Consider the following 14,397-nt stretch of genomic DNA (forward strand, 5'->3'; position numbering starts at 1 on the left):
ATCGATAGTAATACCGATTTCTTTTCGTAGCACCCAAAATCACCCAGGGACTCGATCGATCGAATCGCTCCCGTGGCCAAAGAAGACTTACGTAAGTATTACCAAAAGATCATAATGTTTTGGGGAACGTTTACAAAGACGCGCGTTTGCATAAAGATCCGATCCAACGTCCGATAATCCTCTTGATCTACAGATAAGATAGATCATTATCCTTTTGTTTCCGGGATATTCATGGATCGCAACTTCCGAGAATTGCAAAATGATTGTATCGCAACAAATAATCAATTTTCCTATACTTTTTCAAACTATGAAACCATCTTTGACGAAACCAATTCACTTCCATCAAGAGATTCAATCAACTTACACATTAAAGGCTGTCGCGTCGGTCAATTAACAGCGCCGCGGCTGACGGCGATCAAAAATCTGAAACTTTGCTTCTGTTTTATACAATACTGTATTGAATTTTGGACAAGTTAATCATTGCATTGTAGCCTTTATGTTCTGTTAATTTTGTAATATTCTTGTAGTATTTTGTTGCTGAACGAAGTAATACAAAGACGAAAGCAATGTTTACCATCGAGGAGCTTTGTTTGTAATATATCATGTTTGTTCTCATAATTTAGGCACTCGCATACGACATGGTTCACGACTTGGAAAATGAATATCTGATAATAAGATGAACATCTCGATACTCGATTCATTTTAATACCACTGAAATTAACAGAACATAAGGACTATAATATAATGATTAGACTCCGATCTTTATGTAAAATAAAAATTGTCTGCATCGATCGCAAGAAATAGAAACCAAATTGAACGTTATTTCTTCCCTTAATGATTTTAATAGAGGAGAGAAATCATATATTGAGATCTTCAATTTTTAAAATATTACAACAATTTTGAATTTCATGTACTCAATTTTACTATAAATGCGTAAAGATCCGCAGTTCCAATAATGATTAACTTGTCGAAAATTCAATACAGTATATAAACGCATATGAACGACGCCAGACCAACGTCAAAACATATTCGTTCATAGATATGAAAAGTAGGAAAAAGAGTAGTATCGATGCTGTGCTGTCACGTGTAATAACACTGTCCAACACCTTTGTTCCACGATTACAAAAACATGTTTAAACAATCATAATGCATTAATATTGGATACCACTGCATTCAGGAAAGTCTACAGAATCTTCTGCTGTAACGAACAATTCAATATCTTTTATAATAACATCACAATATTTGTTTAAATTTGAAAAATATGACATTCTTTCAAACTCAAATTTCTCAAAAACTGTGCGTCTAAGGGGAAAAATTAAGGGCAGGTTCGATATCAGCGCAAGAAACTCTATAAGAACCACCCAACAGTAATTAGGAAACATAAAAAGAGTTGAAATTTGTTGGACAGTGTTTTTTTTTTTGTTGCAAAATGTAATAGCTGCGATTTAAAGTGATAGAAAATTAGAAGAAAGGAAGAACATCAGCTCACAGTAAAATCGTTTAAGATAGAAAGTTCAAATTCATGCAAACAATTTATATTTTGCATCAAGATCCGCAGTCTGCTAATAATGTGAACACGTCGACGTTGGTCGAGTGTCGTTGGCGACAGCCTTAAATTGCACGCTGAATCGCCCACACATTCGAGCTGACACACTGACCCAATGCAATGTTTGTCTGTCGAGCAGCGCAGCTAGAGAGCGCGAGCTTGAACCACACGGCTGCTCACCACCGGATTTCGGTTCGGCCGAAGAACCGGAGGCCACCGCGTCGTACGGCGCCGCAGGCGGCGAACACATCTTCGTCAACGATAACGACGATCGCGGAAGACTCGTTGGACAGCTTGGATCCGCAACCGATGAACACCAGCATCAGTAGCAGCGCGTCATCTCCGACAACTACGTCAACGCCGACGACGGAGCCGAGGACGGTGTCGGTCGCGCGGAAATCCTCGAGCAGGTTGTCTCGGAACTCTGACATCTTCGAAGAGCTGGAGGCTAAGCTGCCTAGGAAGCCTCCGAGCGTGGCTTCGCTGTCTCCGGACAGCTTGGACGCGATCAGCGCTTCAGGGACCAGCGTGGACACCAACGAAGAGCAACCGGAAGCGCCGCGACCAGTCGCCAAGAAGCCGTCGATTCGACTGCAGAAGGGAACGGAGATCTTCGAGGAGCTGGAGGCGAAGCTGCCGCGTAGAAGATCCTCTAACCGGCTGTCGAAGTCTCCGGACAGCTTGGAAGTGACTTCTAGCTGGTTCTCCAAGTCTACCGAAGGCTTCGACATGCTGATGGAGTACGAGGAATCGAAGCCGGTGGTCCGCAGGCTGTTGAACCCGATCTCGAAGTCGACCGATCGGGTGTCTAAGTCCTCCGACAGCCTCGAAGCCATCGAAACGTTGACCAGCGACGAGTCGATCGAGCGCAGAAGAAGCAGCTTCGAGTTCCGCGCTCGTCGATCTTCCAAGAACATATCGAAGTCCTCGGAGAACTTCGACATCCTCGAGCAAACGCATCAGACGGAGTCGAACGCGGTCCAAGAGCTGCAGAAGAGAAGCAGCCTCTCGGATATGAATCTGGCGAGGGGCAGACGGTTGTCGAAGAGCATCTCCAAGTCGTCGGAAAGCTTCGAGATGATCGAGGTCAGCGAGAACAAGGACGAGGAGGAAGAGAACGTCAGGGACAATTGCTTCGGCAAGGTGTGCAGGAGGTCCTCGAAGAGGATGTCCTCCGAGAGCTCCGACAATCTAGAGATGGAGGACCGGTTGGAGAATAGGAGGATCAGAAGGACGCCGAAGAGAATACCAAGCACCAGTTATGTGGACATCGTGCCGCAGGATGAGCAGGAAGAGGAGAAGAGACAGGTGCCGGTTAGGAAGCCGTCCAGGCTTCAGAAGTCCTCCGAGAGCTCCGAACTCGGCAGCACGGACACCCTCGACTCCGAGAGGAGGAACAAGTCCTCCGAGAGCACGGAAACCCTCGACAGCCTCGAGAGGGACCTGGACCAGGACAGGAAACAAGAGGACTCCGTCGACGCGGTCACGGAGAAACGCGAGAAGAGCGTAAGTGTGCTTTTTCAATTTTTTCGACATCGGAAACGCCCCACCCGGGAAAAATTGTAGTTTGACGCCGTAACGACAGGATCGAACACCCCAGAGGTGCGCATTGAGCTCAAATTTTGAAAATTCAGGGAAAATATCGACATTCTTAAGAACATCAAAATAAAAGTATACAAGGTGGTCCACCTAAATATCTCCTTTATTTTTGATGACGTAACAAATGTTTTTAATGCAATGCGAATGGTATCACAAGACGAATGCTTTGCAAATCTTTCTTTTTCCCGAGGTCTTTCTTCCCGGAGTTTTCAAGGGCATCGATATTCTGCTTTCTTGTTTTCGATCCGGTCTAATAGACATTTGTCTGCCCCTCTCCTGTTGTCATTTTTAGCAAAGTAAACTAAATTGTTTGGTCTGTACACAGGATTCGTGGAGCAACAAGAACATCGTGGACCCCGAAGAGATGTCAGTGGCGAACGGAGCCGAGGACTCGAGGTCGCTGATCTCGCCGGAGAAGTTCTACTGGCGGCAGTCGTCGGAGTCGAAGGAGAACATCGACATCCACCAGCTGGTAGCCATCACGATAGTGACCAGCATGGCGGACAACGGGAACAATCAACGCTGCTCGGAGATCTACCCGAAGAAGAAGCCGATCACCGGCTCGCAACCGACCTCGCCGGTCGCCAAACAACAGGAGGACAACAAGATGATCTTCGACAATCTACTGGTCAGCAAGAACGACGAGGATCTTCAAAACATGCTGAACGGGAACATATCCGAGGTGTCTACCGACACGAAGAGCTTCAGAGAGAAGCTAATCATGTTCGAGAAGCTGGGCAAATGAGACTGCGCGATGCGTCGCACTCGTTCACATCAATCCTTGGCTAGATCGTCGTCGACGAGCTTCCGAACGGATCGATTCGAGGGACGATCACTCTTCTTCGCTGCTGAGAGTCGCGAGTCCTGAAGAGATCTCGCCCGGAGACCGGGAACAAGTCGAGAGACCGCGCGAAACGTTAGTATTGCGGCATTCGCTCCGGGTGTGCGACGAAGATCTCAAAAATGATACTAATGGCAGGGCGAAACTTTTTCATTTCCGGCTGTTACTTTCGGAGAATCGTGAATTCAAACGGGCGATTGGATAGGATACGTCTGATCATTGTAACACGAGTATGCACTTCGTGCGTTTGTACCAAATACGAATATCTAAGAAATGCAACATACACAGATCAAATATTCGAACGTCTGCTTACCTTCGCGTTTTATAAATTCTACAAAGAGATTATTGTATTTTGTATAAAGCGTGCAGAAGAATCGCAAGTGGTTATGCGGAAAACTGTTGACCAACATTTATTCGTAGGAAAGGTGGGAACTCCTAAGCGCGTCTAGACGTAGCGTTTTGCAATCCATATTCCATTTGTTGTAACATCCTGCTGTATGTCTGGCCACACAAGTTTGCGTTGCGTTTTCTATTGTTGAACAGTTTAAATGACCAACTAGCAGCGCCTGAAAAATTCTATGAAAGCAATGTAATTTATCTAGTTATTAACGCCAGTCGAGAGGTGACTTTAAATATTAAATATGTTTGTATCTAACCCATTACTACACATTTAAGGATTGTGTGAGGTATTATATCAATTCCATATCGAATGGAATTATTCTAGGCCGGAAGGAATGTTCAATTTTCAAATTAATTACAATGGAGTAGACGTGACACCAAGATCGCCAAACGCTGCGTCCAGACGCGCTTAGGAGATCCTACCGCAAGAGAGCATCGATTGGAACTTGAAATCGGTGAAGCTTCGATCCGGAAGTTGTGCACGTTCTCGGAGCGAATACTGTGCTTGCTGAGCTTGCGTTCCCCACCATTTTTGTTTTTCTCACGCGGTAGAAAGTTGATGTTCGTCGATCGCATTCGAAAGAGGTTCGAAATCGAGCGATCGGATTACCCGCACCGAAACGCGATTATCTACGAGAAGTTGTTCAATTATTTTCTGTTGTGTAACGAGAGTCGCGTAGTTCGGCGTGACGTTACCGGATCTATTCCGGATCCAGTATTAGATCGCGCTTACCGAGTCCGTGATCTTCTCGCGTAGGAACCATTCCGCGTGAAACCGCACGGAAAATTCAAAGAATCAAAGATCCATGTGGTCTGACATGGAATGGCTCGTAGAAGCCTACCGTTTCGTGGATCTTGTTGTACAGTAGTTTAGAGGCACAGATAAATGTCGTGTATCGTTCCGTTCTGTAAATAATACCAAGTGAACCATTAAACAAACAAAAAAAGAAATTAGCCCAACCCCCTAAGCCCCCCATTGTTATCACGCGCGCGAGCAAGAGGAATGATAATGTCTGATCGAAACGAACACAGGGTACGTTGAGAACGCTATTGGGAGACGTTCAGGTGATCTTTGGAAAATGTTGCCTTTTCATTCGGTACTTTCTATGTAGGAACTTTCGCCGCGCGAAATCGACAGAGAAACTCTGCGAGCGACGATCGCGAACCGTTTCTTATTCGTTCGCGCCATAGCTTCTCAGCCTATTCTCGAAATTTCCAAGTGAAAATCGAAATTTCAACGATATCAACTTTGGGAAACTATGGTTTGTAAGAACAGAATCGGTCTGTAGAGTCTCCTGATTCCGAACACTTGGTATCCGGCTCTACAGGGTGTTACGAAAGATAAGAGGAAAATGTTGCTTAACCCTCACCCGACCCTCGGAAAAAAATTTATATTAATTTATTGTCCCATGGGGTGAAATTAAGAGAAAGCGATTAACTTTGCATTTTTGTTTGTACTAAAAATTAAAGAACACTAAGATTTCGATGAAGAGAATCGTTTTTAAGGTAATGATTAACGGGATTCGAAGGATGAAAGGGATACCGGGTGTCTCGCGTGAAAAGAGCACGATTTCGGAAAAGTCCGAGTTCGATATTGATTTTCAATTCGAACGCGATGAGTGCGCGGGATCGTCGTGGGGTGAGAAAAAGACATTGGAGCGTGTCTCCTCGGTCTTTTAAGTGCCTTAACGAAGTACCGAAGAATCGGATGAGCGTAGAACATGCTTGGATAGGTCGCGTGGAAACGTTCATCAATTTCGACTGCGGATTTTGTGCGTTCGTTAGAAAAAGAACCGAGTCCGTGAATCATGTATAGAGCTCTTGTATTCTATTCAACTCGCCCAAATTGACAGAAGAGGTAACATACGTCCTATTCGACTTCTGTTTCTAGTAGCGATCCCTATTTCACGTGCATTTAGATACCCGTGTCATTTTAAGTACATGGGTACACGTGTATTAACGTGTCCGTATTTTAATTCGCATCAATTTTTAGGATACAAAATATGGATATATAAAATAGATTCAAAAATTAATTTGAAAACCACTCTCATTGGAAAAATGTAATCAACTAACCCTCTAGTTTATTAGAGAAAAATCTGATATGTTTTAATGTTCTGACAATAAACGACTTCTTTTAGGATAACAATGTTAGCTGTTGGATAACGCTATTCCGGAGCAACTGCTGTTGCTGATATGTTTAAATATGTTCTTGCCGGTTCTACAATTCTCAGACGTTTAAATTTATTGTTATACCAAGAATGGCGAAATTTGTGAAACCATAGTCTCGATACGTAAATTAATATCAGTATTCTAAAAATTATACAAATTAAAATAAGGATGCATTAATGCACGTGAAATAGTGCACGTGCACCCGTGTACTTAAAATGACATGAAATCGCTTCGTCTCGCGTAAAGATCCGTAGTCTATTCATCAGCCCCCGCCCCGTCCCCTTTCTTTTCTTTATGTTTTTTGTTAGCCGTCTATATAGTTGATCGTAAACGTGTCGGAATCCAAAAGATACCGTTGTAGATCGGTTTTAGATTAACGAGATATAGATAGAGAGAGAAAGAGAGCGCGCGAGTGTGAAAGAGAGAGAGAGAGAGAGAGAGAGAGAGAGAGAGAGAGAGAGAGAAACGAAGTAACAAGGGATATCGTTTAAATGTATCACTCCGATTTCAATGAAATTTATGTAGGTTACGGTTTGTTGTATCCTACATGAATTAGATTAAAATGGGCGTGTCAAGCGTCTGTGGTGTCCCTCGTAAGTGTCGCTACAACGTTACAAGAACTCGCATAATTGAAGAATATATATATATATATATATATATATATACATATATATATATATATATATTATACATAATACAAAAAGAGCAGATCGCCACGTTATTAATGTAAATAAAGCTGCCATCGTGAATTACAGTACTTTCTTTCCTTTTTTATTGAACCCGCATATTCCGGCGCGCGCGCCGACGCGCCTTTAAAAAATTACAAAATACCTCGGCTTACAGATGATGATACGGTACAAGTGGTGTCGCGTATTCCCTCTTTCCTTCCTTCCTTCTTTTTTCTAACTTTTTCGCGTTCTCGTTTTCTTTTTCTTTTTTAATACAACATCTCTACGGTACACGTACGCGCGAACGCGTTTACATACACACATACACACACACGCGCACACACATACACACACGACAGTGGGCGGTTGGGAGTTTCACGGAAAACAATGCTTGATTCGGGGACGAATCGCGCTCGGTACAAAAATTTCTCGTAGAAAAAGATCAGGAATGTATGCAACGGTTACACACAATAGATTGGCGGTGACTGCGATTAACAACGGTTTCTCGCGTATCACGGAAATAGTAAATCGATTCTCAACAAACTTTAACGATCGAAACACGGGGCCCGGCGTTGCTCTACACTTTTCGGTCCGCTTCGGTTCATCGTTCGGTTCATCGTTTCGAGAAGATGGAAACGAGAAGAAAGAAGAACAGTTAGATACCGCGAAGGAATCCAGAACCGACATTGGGTAGGGGTGTGCGAGAACCCCGAAAATGTTCCCCGGGATTCTGGATTATATCGAGTTTCCCGAAAGTACCGGGATTTAAAAAATAAGATTCAATGGATAAATTTTATAATGTGGGGTTTTCGGAAACGCCTGAAATATCAGAAATTTCATACCACGATTGCTTTGAAAGTGAAAACCCTGAAATTTTCGAGAATCCCGAAACCTTCGAGAATCTTGACATAATCGAGAATTTCAAAATTTTCGAGAACTCGTCTCGATCTCGAAAAAATTTCTTATCTCGACCCGACTCGACATTTTCGGGTTCTCGCACACCTCTAAATTATTGGGGCACCAGCTCCTTCTGGATTGTTTCGAAGGTTAACAGCAGGGCGACTATTTGTATTTGTTTCGAATTTTTAGCTCAGTGTTGATTACTTTAGCGAAGAAAATAGGCACGAGACCATCAGCGGACCGGAAAGCGTAAAAACACGTTGTCGCCAGCGGATTACGGCCGCTGGATTCTCAGCGAGCAACACGATCAGGGGTTTCTAGGGTGCAAATACGAATAACCATTTTCGCGGATACGATGGAACTCTGCTGTTACGTAACGCGCAAGGTATGACTAGGCTCTCAGCAGCGCTTATCAGCTGTGCTTATCGTTGACGGTAAAAAACGTTGTGCTAATCACGACCGTGGGTACTCGTTAAACTAACGCTCGTGTGTTTTCTCGCATTTGTGGTGTCCACTCAGGAATTGAACTCGATCGTTCGTTGAAACGTAGAGTTAACTGGTGCATGAGAGTATCTGAACGCGTGTAAAGACAGATTGGATCCTGAGATACACCGTTACGGTTATAAAATGCAACTGTCTGGCTTATGTTGGCCGATTCGAAAAGAAATTCGCGCACAGCTCCCCGACGATACTTGCGGCTGATCGCAAGAACCCCCGGAGAACCGTGTCTTCGGATTAATGAAAATGATTACAAGTAGAGCTAATACCTCTACCTGAGTGTCTCATGAGACAGCCGAGTACCCGGGTACCTAAGTATCTCATGATGCCAAGTGGGCCAAAACGATGAACTGTGTGTTAAAACCGTCGAACTTTTGAAAGAAATCAGATAGCCCGATAATTCTTCAACGAGGTTAAAGCTGAAGTGTTGAAGAATAAGAGAAAATTATAGAGAAAGCATCATGAAATCCGCATTTCCAGGCCGAGAACTACGTTTAGAAGTATGTAACAATATTTCTGAGTTCTGAGTTCAGATTCAGATTATCTCATGAGCTAACCAAGTACTCGGGTAACCGACTATTTCATGAGATACCTGGGTAGTCGACTATCTCATGAAATACCCGGGTAGCCGACTATCTCATGAAATATCCGAATACCCGGGTATCTCATAAGTCACAGCTCTAATTAGAAGGCGTTCAAGTACTTTCACAGGAACGCCTGGAGTGATAGACAACAGGGCTGATAACGGATCGGCTGTCGCAGCCGTTATCTATCCTTGCATCGGTTACGCTTTACGTCGCTCTGAGGTCGCGTCTCACAGTGTCTCGTCTATGTATCTCGTGTTTGCTCGCACAGGTCTGTCGCGACACGAGATTTACAACTCGTCGTGAGTGTCGGCAGTCTCCGAGCTAGGGTTGCACAAAGCCGGCGTGGATATCTCCATGGCATACTCGCAGCGCATCGGTTCTGTTACCGATATCAGCTTGTTCTCCATGCCACAGGTGAGCGTGACCATGGTGGAACGTGCTGGACCGTTCCAGCAAGTCAATCCCCTGTCGTACTTCATTCTCGAGTACTTCTGGCCGTTGGGTCCAGCCCATTCGTTCCAGTGACCCAGGATGATGTCGCTGCCACCGGACTTGGACCTCTGCGTCGCTTTACCGAACATGCACAGGGTGTAGACATACTCCAAGTCCGTGTACTCGAAGCACTCGCCGTCCAAAGGCGCGAACTCTTCTTCGACGCCGTAATCGCGATCCAGTTTGTCCTCGAGCATCCTGATCTCCGACTGCAAGTCGTTCACCGCCTTCTCCGCCGCCTGGTAGGTCTCCCGAGCGGTCGAGGCTTCATCGATGAGAGCTTGAGTCTCGTCATCGTACTGGATAGCGGACTCCTGTTTCTCTTGAACCTCGCCTGCTCCCTCCTCTCCCTCTCCGTCTTCATCTTCCTCTTTGTCGTGCTCCGATGGCTCCTCCGTACTCTCATGGCCCTCTTCCTCTTCCTCGGCACGATCGCCTGGTTTGAACATACCTAAAACAATAATCTAGTTACAACGCGTAACTATGAATAAATACAAAATACATTTATCATCAGCTGCCAACCTTGTTCCAACATTAAGAAGGGCTTGACGAGAGGCCAAGCAGAGTCCACGAACTCCTGGAAATTCACCTCCTTCTTGTTGTTCAAGAAAAAGAGTGCCTCCTCCTCGCTGACAGCCCCATCTCTGTCTTTGTCGAAGGTAACTCTGCTTCTCAGCTCCATAACAGTGATGGTTCCGCTATCATCAGAATCCAACAGTTTGAAGTAGTCCTCTATCTCCGTATCTTGCAACTCCTTCTCCTCGTCCCCTTCCTCGACCGCAGGCTGTTCTGGTTCTGCCACCCGATACTTCTCCAATGCAGCTGTCTCTCGTTCCTCTGCTTGGGTCTTTAATACTTCTTTCTCCTTCTTGAGGAGAGCTGCTTCTTCGAAGTCGGCTCTGAGCTTTACTAAATTGGTCTGGTAATCGTTCTTCAATTGTTTGCCTTTAGAGACCATCTCAGTCCTGATCTTATTGCCCTCTTTCATCAATTCCTCTGCTTTTTCCTGCTCCAATCTAGCTTCTTTGCCCAGCTCGTTACAGTTATTCGAACAGTCCTTACCTGACTTGTACTCGTCGGAGGTGTCACAGCAATCGCAAATGCCGTCGTTCACCCAGGTCGAGGGTATGTAGCGGGCTCTGTGGCCGGTGTTCTCGCAGTAGAAGATGCCATTGCCGCAGGCAGACGTACCCGGCTCGTCGCTACCGTCCGCACAATCGCAATAGTCATCATTCACCCACGCGAACGGGATCACCAGGCTCCCGTCGAAACACTGGAAGTCCTTGTCCGACGAGAACAACGAGCTTTTCGTTGTAGGTATGCCACGAATCTGCAGCACCTTCGCGCCGGCTACGTGGCCCAATAGCATCGACAGACCGACCGACAGAACTGCCAGGTATACTTTGTGATCGGTCATCGTCGCTTCTCTATGCGATACTCCGCTGATACTGTCCGAAAATCTGTTCGCACGTGAACCGTTCGAAATCCTTCCGATGAAAAACGGACAGTCTTTGAGGTTCAAACGGTGAAAGACACGAGCCAGGACACGCACGCACACATTCGGATATACACATGAACTTGAGCAACCGTCCATAGACTAAATAGACCCCTGTGCTGTGATCAGTGATGGGACCACGGTGGAGGAAGCTAAGGTGCCTAATTATCTGCCATCTTTCGTCGATTCGGTTCCATCCGTTTAATTTCTTGTTCATTTCCTGCCGCGTCTCTCTGTCTCTGCGGAAATTGAAAAATTAAATTTGAACGTTCGATCTACATGTGGACCACGGACCTAAGGACTGCTAAGGACCATAAGGACTGAGCGTAACCCTGGGGGGGGGGGGTGACCCCAAAGACGGAAGGGGAATCAACTTGTCGGCCATCTTGCTAGGCAGATCTGTGGTGCGCTCTATTCTGTAACACGTATATATTTAGTGTCAGTGTAGTAGTCTGTACACTTAACACTTGATGAATCGTCGTTGATCGTCGTGCTTTGTGTTTTCTGCGCGTTGATACGCATTAATATAATTTAATAGTATCTCCCTGATCCATGTGCCACCGATTTACTAACAGTAAAGTGGGTTCTGTTTCCTGCTAAAGGTGATGCAGGTTCTGTTCCATGCTAGAGATGTAGCACCACAGACGAGATATAGGAATAGACCTGACACCTTATGGGACTTGGTGTCCATAGGAATCTGAAGTACCGACACCTTAAAATGCCAGTGATAGCAATAATTTTCTTTAAATTATATCCATAATTTGCTATTAACCCGGCTATAAATATTGTGCCCCTAGAAATAATAATAATACATCTCTCTAATTCTATGTATAGAGGTGTTGACGGGTGTTGACACTGAATGGTAACGGGGTGTTAGCACAGACGAGATATAGGAAATGGGGCGTTAGCGCACCGATACCGGACACCAAAATGCATTAGGTGTCAGGTCTATTCCTATATCTCGTCTGTGGTAGCACGGTGATAGCACAGACGAGGACAGACGCTACACTAGTATTTAAAGTCGCCTATAGAGCGCACCACAGATCTGCCGAGAAAGATGGCCGACAAGTTGATTCCCCTTCCGTCTTTGGGGACACCCCCTCTCACCCATAAATCTACTTTACGCTCACTCCTTAGGTCCGTGATGTGGCATCCATGTACAGGAGAATTCTTATTCGCCGGAGGCGAAACTCCTGACGGAACCTGAAAACTTTGGACTTACGTGTAATTTGCAACCATTTGCAACTACAACCTACGAACAGTGTTGCCGATTCTATAATTTGATATCTCTGTTTTTTACGAAAATAGGACGAAGAGACTGCACCACGAGATATTGGGAACATTTGAAAGCGCGGCGATATTTGAACCATAACCTGGTACTGTTGTTTGATTTCAATTTTCAGCATGACATCATAATTATGTCCAAATCGTATTCTTTCTACTGTGAAGTGCATTCCTCCAGCTTTCATTTGGTCCTTGTGAATTGACATATCTCAGCAGGAGAGCATTGAAAAATGTTATGTTTTATTCGGGTGCAAATGGTTCTTACCAAAAAATTACTAACAGTCGGTAATTGGTTACAAGAGGCGCTACTGTCACCCAGTGACAGTAGAGACAAATGCAGGGACGTGTCTCTACTCTACAGTGTCTACATTCTATAAGTTTGTGGGAAAAGTAGGGGAACTATAAAAATATATATATATATATATAATTCAGAAGTTTATATATTATATCAGAGAGTATATGAGAGACAATGAGAGTGCTCACTGGTGTGAGAACAATTTAAAAGTGGTCATCAGAGAGGGGGTGAGTAATATGTGACACATTGCGCGTGCGCGACTGAGATTTAGTGGGGCGAATGGAAGACACGTTGCGCGTGCGCGATGGGGGCGCAACAATGACATGACATTTCGCAGGTTTTAGGTTATTGCCGCGTAAAATTCACCCATTTACTCATTTCACATACTATGTAATTATTGATCCCTTTATGTCTATGTTGTGAGTTGTATTTGTTTAAAATGTAATGCTTCGTACAGACTAGAACATTTCGACGAACCGCGCCGCGAACAGCGCCTTGAACTTGCTGCGAACCTTGCCGCAAACCGCGCATTTCGACGAACGTTTCATCGCGCAGCCCAATGACGTTCGTCGAAATGCGCGGTTCGCAGCAAGGTTCAAGGCGCTGTTCGCGGCGCCGTTCGTCGAAATGTTCTTTAGTCTGTACGAAGCATAACACGTTACAAATAAAAACATAATTTGTCAATTTATCGTGTAGAAGAAAAATGAGTGAATTTATTATCCCAGTCTCTTAGTCGACTATATAAATAAACATATTTTGAAAATTTCGTCAAAATCGGTTAACATTGCAATGAGCTACGTTTAAAACGTTTAAAAATGGTAAAAATCACAGATTTTCAGTCTATATCGAAGAATTCTTACATCTTTCAAGGCCTGTCGTTTTTTCCCGCATCAACCGATTTCGATGAAATTTTCACAGTGCATATTACTTACGCAGGCCAAGAAAACGTACTTTTTAAATTTTCAATATAGGCCCGCACGAAAAAGTTGTAAAATGTAACATTTAGTATTTTCTCTGCAATTCCGACCAAATGCAATTTTTGAAAAAATTTCTTTTCACATCCTGTAGTAAACTAATTGCTCTAGCTCCCCAAAAAAGTACAAATCGTATAGTACAATATTAAAAAAGTTATCATCATTTTAGATCGTCCGAATATTAATTCGTGTAACCGTACGTATTAGGGGATAATTAATGTATTACTAGTTTATTGATTTATGTGTAGGTTTACTCTTAATGTAACTGTAAAGAAAATGGTACGGCAAGGGGGGAAGAAGTAACATTCAATTTGTACATAGTATCGTGATCCCGAAATGAATAAGGACAGGTTTGGAAGAATGTTACTGGTCTTTATTTTACTCTTTACAATGTCGATGGTTTCAAGCTCAGATAACTTCTGCAGTAAGGATGCTGGAAAAAAGGGAAGAAGGATGTGTTTGGAGTAGGGGAATTATAGGGGAGTTGTAGGAGAGGAAAAGTGAAAATAGAGAGTTAAAGTAAGGGATGGTCGCTGGTCAGGACGTCTGGTTTTCGTCTACGTCAAGGACGGCTCAAGGAATACGGTTGTATGTAATAGGAGGACGGAAAGAGAGAGAAAGAACTGGAGAGGATGGTTGAGATTTATGAT

The 14,397-nt window shown here is 44.2% G+C and overlaps 2 protein-coding genes across 10 annotated transcripts in view; one reads left to right on the top strand and one right to left on the bottom strand.

The window, feature by feature from the left end:
* The window catches only part of LOC143206990 (uncharacterized), a 138,704-nt gene extending 131,688 nt beyond the window's left edge, over positions 1 to 7,016 (top strand). For all 9 annotated transcript variants that reach the window (XM_076419942.1, XM_076419941.1, XM_076419939.1 and 6 more), the window contains 3 exons: positions 31 to 91; positions 1,686 to 3,052; positions 3,471 to 7,016. In XM_076419942.1, coding sequence (XP_076276057.1) covers positions 31 to 91; positions 1,686 to 3,052; positions 3,471 to 3,890 — 1,848 coding nt within the window. In that variant the 3' untranslated portion in view covers positions 3,891 to 7,016. The remainder of the gene's footprint in view (positions 1 to 30; positions 92 to 1,685; positions 3,053 to 3,470) is intronic.
* A 287-nt stretch (positions 7,017 to 7,303) lies between these two features.
* Gcs2beta (glucosidase 2 subunit beta) lies at positions 7,304 to 11,532 on the bottom strand. The gene is made up of 2 exons (XM_076419952.1): positions 10,222 to 11,532; positions 7,304 to 10,150 (listed from the first exon to the last, which is right to left on the bottom strand). Exons 1-2 carry the CDS (start codon positions 11,291 to 11,293, stop codon positions 9,495 to 9,497), a joined length of 1,728 nt encoding a protein of 575 aa, XP_076276067.1. The 5' UTR covers positions 11,294 to 11,532; the 3' UTR covers positions 7,304 to 9,494.
* Between the last annotated feature and the right edge of the window lie 2,865 nt (positions 11,533 to 14,397).

The sequence above is a fragment of the Lasioglossum baleicum genome, chromosome 3 (assembly GCF_051020765.1).
Source record: "Lasioglossum baleicum chromosome 3, iyLasBale1, whole genome shotgun sequence".
Taxonomy (NCBI): domain Eukaryota; kingdom Metazoa; phylum Arthropoda; class Insecta; order Hymenoptera; family Halictidae; genus Lasioglossum; species Lasioglossum baleicum.

Bases quoted from the DNA above. Each gene is read 5' to 3' on its own strand.
- Gcs2beta (XM_076419952.1), bottom strand. From the start codon at position 11,293: ATGGACGGTTGCTCAAGTTCATGTGTATATCCGAATGTGTGCGTGCGT. The intron at 10,151-10,221 runs GTTGGCAGCTGA...TTATTGTTTTAG, and splicing joins CTTCTTAATGTTGGAACAAG to GTATGTTCAAACCAGGCGAT.